This window comes from Lolium perenne, chromosome 6 (assembly GCF_019359855.2).
Source record: "Lolium perenne isolate Kyuss_39 chromosome 6, Kyuss_2.0, whole genome shotgun sequence".
In the NCBI taxonomy this organism is placed as follows: domain Eukaryota; kingdom Viridiplantae; phylum Streptophyta; class Magnoliopsida; order Poales; family Poaceae; genus Lolium; species Lolium perenne.
The window spans coordinates 159,164,254-159,172,888 of record NC_067249.2 but is presented as its reverse complement, the minus strand read 5'-3'; the positions used below and the strand labels follow the sequence as shown (position 1 = coordinate 159,172,888).

At 39.0% G+C, this 8,635-nt stretch overlaps 1 protein-coding gene across 1 annotated transcript; it reads right to left on the bottom strand.

The window, feature by feature from the left end:
• Positions 1 to 5,461: 5,461 nt before the first annotated feature.
• On the bottom strand, positions 5,462 to 6,307 carry LOC139832544 (uncharacterized). The gene has a single exon (XM_071822326.1). It carries the CDS (start codon positions 6,305 to 6,307, stop codon positions 5,462 to 5,464), a length of 846 nt encoding a protein of 281 aa, XP_071678427.1.
• Positions 6,308 to 8,635: the final 2,328 nt, after the last annotated feature.

The window sequence follows — 8,635 nt, the reverse complement described above, 5'->3', positions numbered from 1 at the left end:
TGAGAGGGTTTTTGAAATTTCCATGTTTAAAACCAAAAAACTGCGTACTTCTCTCCATGCTTGACTTCATAAGACAGAGTTTGGGGATAGGGGTAGCTTGATACATGAATTTTCTGGTTTGAATATGTCTAGACCTTGTTTATCAACTTAATTGAATGCTTACTAGATGACATAAGATGACTATGTGCATTGGTTTTTCATTTTATTGTTTTTTTTATTTTTATGCCCATTTGAATCTTGGTCAAATCCTGGGTTTGACCTTGATTTAAACAAGTTTAAAAAATGAATATGAAAAATTAAGCATGTATCCTTCGTAGTCACTCCAAAATGAAGCTCGATCTTGAGAGGGTTTTTGAAATTTCCATGTTTGAACCAAAAAACCACGTACTTCTCTTCATGCTAGACTTCATAAGATAGAGTTTGGGGTTAGGGGTAGCTTGATACATAAATTTTCTGGTTTGAATATGTCTAGACATTGTTTATCAACTTAATTGAATGCTTAATTACTAGATGACATAAGATGACTATGAGCATTGGTTTTTCATTTTTTTTGAATTTTTATGCCCATTTGAATCTTGGTCAAATCCTAGGTTTGACCATGATTTAATCAAGTTTAAAACATGAATATGAAAAATTAAGCATCTATCCTTCTTAGTCACTCCAATATGTAGCTCTTGGGAGGGTTTTTGAAATTTCCATGTTTGAAACCAAAAAACACTTCTCTTCATGCTTGTCTTCATAAGACAGAGTTTGGGGTTAGGGGTAGCTTGTTGATACATGATTTTTCTGGTTTGAATATGTCTAGACCTTGTTTATCAACTTAATTGAATGCTTACTAGATGACATAAGATGACTAAATGCATTGGTTTTTCATTTTATTGTTTTTTCTGAATTTTTATGCCCATTTGAATCTTGGTCAAATCCTATGTTTGACCAAGATTTGAACAAGTTTAAATCATGAATATGAAAAATTAAGCATTTATCCTTCTTAGTCACTCCAAAATGTAGCTGCGGGAGGGTTTTTGAAATTTCCATGTTTGAAACCCAAAACAACTTCTCTTCATGCTTGACTTCATAAGACAGAGTTTAGGGTTAGGGGTAGATACATGATTTGTCTAGTTTGAATACGTCTAGACCTTGTTTATCAACTTTAATGCTTACTATATGACATAAGAAGACTGTGTGCTTTGGTTTTTCATTTTTCTTATATAAATTGTTTTAAGTGCTAATTTGTGTAGGTTGCACCGGTTAATAGCCGACCGATTAAATCAGTTAATCGTCTGAATTCTGATTAATCGCTACTCCCAAGCCGGCCGAGCAGTTAACGATTACCGATTTCCTTAACATGTCTGGATGTATACTATCGTACATGGCATGCATTTGCCTAAGGCTAGTCATAGTGCTAGTATCATAACTAGTATCATGCAGATTAGTCCCACAAAAATGCTGATGTGGCAGCTAATTAAATAGGAGAGAGAAGATTAGAGTAACATAGGTAGATACCATATCATAGCGCAAATAACGAGAAAAGTTAATGCTAAACAAATCTTGTACACAAATTTGCATTGAGATTCTAAAAAACAATAAATATAACATGACTATGATACTACTCCATGATAGTACCCACTATAGAGATAGTATCATGTAGTAGTATCATATGCATGATACTTACCACTATGGCTAGCCTAATGAGCAGCATTGTATTGCTATTCTAGCCAACCTGATCGATCTGTCAAGCTTCATGCACGAGATGCCATATTTAATTTACTCCCTCGCTCTGAACTTTAAACAGGACCAGGAGCATGAGGGCCACATTAACCCACGATCCTAAAAAACTGTTGGTCTATCCCGAGAAACGAGGAGGTTTAAGGAAACGAGGAGTCCAGCCCGTGCGGAAGGTGCTTTAATCGTGCGAGCATGCATGGGAAAAATGAGGAAACTAGCGATTACTTTCTCTCCTGCCAGTCTTATACCTTAATAAATGGGCAAACTGAGCACGTTGTAGCTAATCCTTTTATTAATTAAGCAGCTATATTAGTCAATAATATTGCCTTATGTTTTTCCTCAGTTATCGCAAGCCCTTATTTGTAACCCGCAGAAGGAGCTCAGACGGGAGGATTCCCGTTTAGTTGACCGTTCCGTGCTGACATGTGGGGCTAGTAGAAAGGGACCGCGTGGGACAGGACGAGACCGCGTTTGGTTGTACGTGAGCAGGAGCTGGGTTCTGTCTCTCTCGGCGCGAATTGGCATTTTTAAGAGCACCTTTTCCCCTCTCTCTCAAAAAAAGAGCACCTTTTCCCCCTATGTCTCTTTGTCTTTTTCAACCAAATTAGTATCAAATCTAGAGAAGCTTGCATTTCTGTCTTTCTTCAATTATTTGTGCCTTTTGGCCCTCGTTGTTTGCCCAATATGGCAGCAAATCTAGTAATCCCTCTGGTCCATATGTATGTAGTTAAATCTAGAAGCAAATCTCCAGGGTAATGTACGCCAAATTCACAGTCATAGTAAATCTAGAAAACATAGTAGGGCCAACAAAATATAGTAGAATAGGGATCCCTCCCTAGATAATAAGCCGCATACACAGCAGCCAACATAGTAACAGGTTCGAGGTTCTTCACAACACCATCATACTAACAACATAACAACAAGGGATCCCTAGCTAACAACAAAATAGAAGCTGCTTTGCAGCAGCAGCACACGTCCAGGACTCCGCCTACCCCATCTGCCTCTGCCTCCACTTGTTGCTCCCCTTGGGAGCCTTGGGCTTGAGTGGAGGCATGCGCCCAGCGGAGATCTCCACCTGCTGGACGCTGCGTAGGTGCATGCCGAGCGCCTTGTGCTTGGCGCGGAAGGAGTAGGGGTTCACCGACGCGCCGACCTTGGAGAAGATGTTGCCGATGTTCTCGGCATGCGTGAGGAGGCAGTTGAAGTCAGTGCCGCCGAGTCTCCTAGTGCAGAAGGGGCACCTGTAGACACCCTTGGCGACGTCGAGGTAGGAGACGCATCGGCCGACCTGCAGCCTCCGCAGCACCTGGCGAGTCTTGGTGTCATGGTCCTCGTCGTCGCTGCCGACGTCGCTGCCAGACACCTGATCCATATCAAACTGGAACTTGAGTGAAGGAGTTGCAACGATGTCTAACATGCATGATAACAAAGTAAGGAAAAACAGAGCCAGCCTCAGTTAGAGTGGAGACGATTATATGTCTACAGGGATGGTGTTAGCGAACCAAAACTCATGCACAACAGATTTGTACACAGCAATGGTTCGCTGAACCCACTCTGTAAAAATTTGTGCCCAACGATTCATCATAGGCAAAGAAACAGATTCCAGATCTGAATTTGAACAGATTCCAGATTATTTGCAAAATTAAACGGTTGATATCTTTTGATTCGTGCATAAAATAACTGATTGAGATCCCATGATTACTTGCATAAATTAACTGATTGAGATCTCATTATTACTTGCATAAATTAACCGAACGGCCGAACTCCAAATCTTCGATGAAATCAAGAAGGGGTCAAAGCAAAATGGAATAAAATCGGCGCAAATATTAACCCAATACTCATCCATCTACAGATCGGCACTAATAGTTACTAGGGAACCAGCAAAAATAGGGTTCAAAGAGGAATGGGGAACAAATAAAGGGAGCAAACCATAGTTACCTCGTTCCATGGGTTGTCCATGCAGGTGTCGTAGGGGTTCGGAGGCGGGATGTACGGCACCTCCTCATAGGGGTCCCATCCCGGCGGGATCCGACCGCCACCGGCGGCGGCGACGGCCGTTGAGGGGACGGCATCGAAGAGGGAGGCGCCGCGCTTGGAGCCGACGGCGTCATGGACGATGGGATTCGCATTCTCCTTGCACATCATCTCGCCGGCAGAGAGGGAGAGGGTTTTTCTCTTTGGAGAAGATGATGATGGGACGTGAGAGGAGGCGTTGCATGAGCTAGTGAGAGAGACAGAGAGAGTGCGAGGAGGCGTCTATAAAGGCGAGGGGTGGTTAATGCAGCCCACGTCCTACGCCTCCACCATTGATCGTCTGCACGTCTTGGGCTTCTGCAACGCGACACGAGTCCACGATTGCACGTCTTCGACTTCTGCACCGCGACCCGCGTCTACGCGTCAACAATTGCACGTCTACAACTTCTGCACCGCAACACGCGTACTCGAGTCTAATACTCGCTAGTGCAATATACTCAGTTTTACCTCAAGTGGATGGTCAACAGAGAGTCAACAAATGGGATTAACTAGTTAAATGAGTCAACAAATGGGATTATCAAGCTTACTTATTCGTTTTCACGTGTTAAACTTGTCTAAATCTTGGTCAAACCTAGGATTTGATCAAGATTCAAATGGGCAGAAAATTCCAAAAAAAAAAAACAGAAAAATGAAAAACCAAAGCACATAGTCTTGTTATGTCATATAGTAAGCATTACATTTGATAAACAAGGTCTAGACATATTCAAACCATACAAATCATGTATCTACCCTGTAACCCCTAAACTATGTCTTATGAAGTCAAGCATGAAGAGAAGTGGTTTTGGGTTTCAAACATGGAAATTTCAAACACCTCCCAAAAACTTCATTTTAGAGTGACTAAGAAGGATACATGCTTCCCTTTTCATTTTCATGTTTTAAACTTGTTTAAATCTTGGTCAATCCTAGTATTTAACCAAGATTCAAATGGGCATCAAAATTTAAAAAAATCACAAAAATGAAAAACCAATGCACATAGTTTTTCTTATGTCATATAGTAAGCATTCAAGTTGATAAACAAGGTCTATACATATTCAAACCAGACAAATCATGTATCTATACCCATAACCCCTAAACTTTGTCTTATGAAGTCAATCATGAAGAGAATTTTGGTTTTGGGTTTCAAACATAGAAATTCAAAAACCTCCCAACAAGCTTCATTTTAGAGTGACTAAGAAGGATCCATGCTTAGCTTTGCATTTTCATATTTTAAACTTGTTTAAATCATTGTCAACCCTAGGATTTGACCAACATACAAATGGGCACAAAATTAAAAAATTCAGAAAAATGAAAAACAAAAGCACATAGTCTTCTTGTGTCATATCGTAAGCATTCAAGTTGATAAACAAGGTCTAGATATATCCAAACCAGACAAATCATGTATCTACCCCATGTCGATCTTATGAAGTCTAGCATGAAGAGAAGCCGTTTTGGGTTTCAAACATGGAAATTTCATGAACATGTCAAAAGCTTCATTTTAGAGTGACTAAGAAGGATCAAGGCTTACCTTTTCATTTTCATGTTTTAAACTTTTTTTTTTGAAACTTTACCAGCAGGAGAGGCTCCTACTGCTTCATTTTATTAAAGGAAACTCGAAAGTGGCTGAAAGCCTTTTACAACATATTTACAAAACCCCTCTCGGGAAGGAGTAGAGGCCTAGAGAAAATGGGAACCCAAAAGGTTTTATGAAGAGGTAAGTAAATAACTATGTGGAGATCTTGGTTATCAGGTCCTTGATAAACCCTTGGTGATTCTCCTTGACACGGCAGGAGAGGGTGTTGAGGTCTTGGGAAAATTGCCTTTGCCAAGTTTGCATACTAGGTTCTTCCCCCTCAAAGTAAGCCCTATTCCTCACTTTCCAAATATTCCAGACACCAAGGATAAGCACCTCAGTAAAAAGCGGCTTGCTCCAACTGATTTTTGCTTCCTCTAGCATGTGTTCTAACTGCAAATCATCATTCCAGGCAATCCCAATATTGGCCCAGCACCTGGTACTGAAGGTGCACGTGAAGAAGAGATGGTTTCTAGCTTCTGTTGCACCAGTATCACAGATCAAACAAGAATAGTCCGATCCAATGTTGTACTTTCTTCGCCTTAGCATATCTCTGGTGTTAATTCTGTCCACGAACATCAACCATGCAAACACCTTATGCTTCATCATACATTTACTTTTCCAGATAGCCGATATATGGATCGGTGTTAGGCATTCTCTGAAGCAGTGCATGTAGAAGTCTTTGGCTTTGTAATGGTCAGCACCCCAGATGGGTTTCCAAACATCAGCTGACTGTTCCTCAAGCTGTATCTCATTCAATTCTTCCTCAAGGTTTACTAAATCTGCATGAGCTTCATGAGACAGGGGAAGTATGAATTGTTCTGCAAGGTTGTGGCGGTTAACAAATTCCGAGACTGAGACGTCTTCTCGTAGCGCGAAGGAGTGTAACCTGGCTGCTTTGACCTTAAGCACAGGATCAGACCAGGGATCTTTCCACAGAAGAATAGAGTCACCAGCTCTGATCTTGCAGGTAAAAGAACCTCTGAAAATATCTGCCATCCCCATAATATCTCTCCACCAGAAGGATCCACATGGGATATGGGCATGGGGAACTCCTTCTGAGTAATGTTTGTACCAGACGAGTTGAACCCAGGGGGTGTCCTCTCTTTTATAGAACTTGTCTAGATGTTTGAGCAGAAGGGCTTTATTTTGGATTTGCAGGTTAGTGACCCCTAGACCTCCTTTTCATGTTTTAAACTTGTTTAAATCCTGGTCAAATCAAGGATTTGACCAAGATTCATATGGACATAAAATAAATAAAAATGAAAAACCAAAGCACATAGTCTTCTTATGTCATATAGTAAACATTAACGTTGATAAACAAGGTCTAGACATATTCAGACTAGACAAATCATGTATCTACCCCCTAACCCCTAAACTCTGTCTTATGAAGTCAAGCATGAAGAGAAGTGCATAGTTTGGGTTTCAAACATGGAAATTAAAAAAACTCCTAAAAACTTCATTTTAGAGTGACTAAGAAGGATACATTCTCCCCTTTTCATTTTCATGTTTATACTTGTTTAAATCTTGGTCAAACCTAGGATTTTACAAGATTCAAATGTGCATCAAAATTCCCAAAAAAAAAGATAACTAGAAAACCAAAGCACATAGTTTTCTTATGTCATATAGTAAGCATTAAAGTTGATAAACAAGGCCTAGACATATTCAAACAAGAAAAATCATGTATCTACCCCTACCCCTAAACTTTGTCCTATGTAGTTAAGCATGAAGAGAAGTGGTTTTGGGTTTCAAACATGGAAATTTCAAAAACCTCCCAAAAGTTCATAAACAAGGTCTAGACATATTTTTTATTTTATGCCCATTTGAATCTTGGTCAAATCCTAGGTTTGACCATGATTTAAACAAGTTTAAAACCTGAATATGAAAAAGTAAGCATGTATCCTTCGTAGTCACTCCAAAATGAAGCTCGATCTTGAGAGGGTTTTGAAATTTCCATGTTTGAAACCAAAAAACCACGTACTTATCTTCATGCTTGACTTCATAAGACAGAGTTAGGGGTTAGGGGTAGCTTGATACATGATTTTTCTGGTTTGAATATGTCTAGACCTTGTTTATCAACTTAATTGAATGCTTACTATATGACATAAGAAGACCTTGGTTTTCATTTTTTATACCCATTTGAATCTTGGTCAAATCATAGGTTTAACCAAGATTTGAACAAGTTTAAAACATGAATATGAAAAAGTAAGCACGTAAGTATGCTTCTTAGTCACTCCAAAATGAAGCTCTTGGGAGGGTTTTTGAAATTTCCATGCTTGAAACCAAAAACCACTTCTCTTCATGCATGCTTGACTTCATAAGACAGAGTTTAGAGTTAGGGGGTAGATACATGATTTTCCTGGTTTGAATATGTGTAGACCTTGTTTATCAACTTAATTGAATGCTTACTATATAAGATAAGAATACCTTATTTTTTTTGAATTTTTATACCCATTTGAATCTTGGTCAAATCCTTGGTTCCACCAAGATTTGAATAAGTTAAAAACATGAATATGAAAAAGTAAGAATTTATGCTTCTTAGTCACTTCAAAATGAAGCTCTTGGGAGGGTTTTTGAATTTCCATATTCGAAACCAAAAACCACATATCTTCATGCTTGACTTCATGAAACAGAGTTTAGGGTTAGGGGGTAGATACATGCATGATTTTTCTTGTTTGAATATGTCTAGACCTTGTTTATCAACTTAATTGAATGCCTACTATATAACATAAGAAGACCTTTTTTGTTTTTTTTTGAATTTTTATACCCATTTGAATCTTGGTCAAATCCTAGGTTTTTCACCAAGATTTGAATATGTTTAAAACATGAATATGAAAAAGTAAGCATGCATGTATGCTTCTTAATTAATCACTTCGAAATGAAGCTCTTGGGAGGGTTTTTGAAATTTCAATGTTTGAAACCAAAAATGACATATCTTCATGCATGCGCTTGACTTCATGAGATAGAGTTTAGGGTTAGGGGGTAGATACATGATTTCTCTGGTTTGAATATGTCTAGACCTTGTTTATCAACTTAATTGAATGCTTACTATATGACATAAGAAGACTATGTGCCTTGATTTTTCATTTTTTTTCAATTTTTCCCATTTGAATCTTGGCCAAATCCTAGGTTTGACCATGATTTAAACAAGTTCAAAACATGAATATGAAAAATTAAGCATGTATCCTTCGTAGTCACTCCAAAATGAAGCTCTTGAGAGGGTTTTTGAAATTTCCATGTTTGAAACCAAAAAACTGCGTACTTCTCTCCATGCTTGACTTCATAAGACAGAGTTTGGGGATAGGGGTAGCTTGATACATGAATTTT

Excerpts from the sequence above, each read along its gene's own strand:
- LOC139832544 (XM_071822326.1), bottom strand. The coding sequence starts at position 6,307 with ATGGCAGATATTTTCAGAGGTTCTTTTACCTGCAAGATCAGAGCTGGT.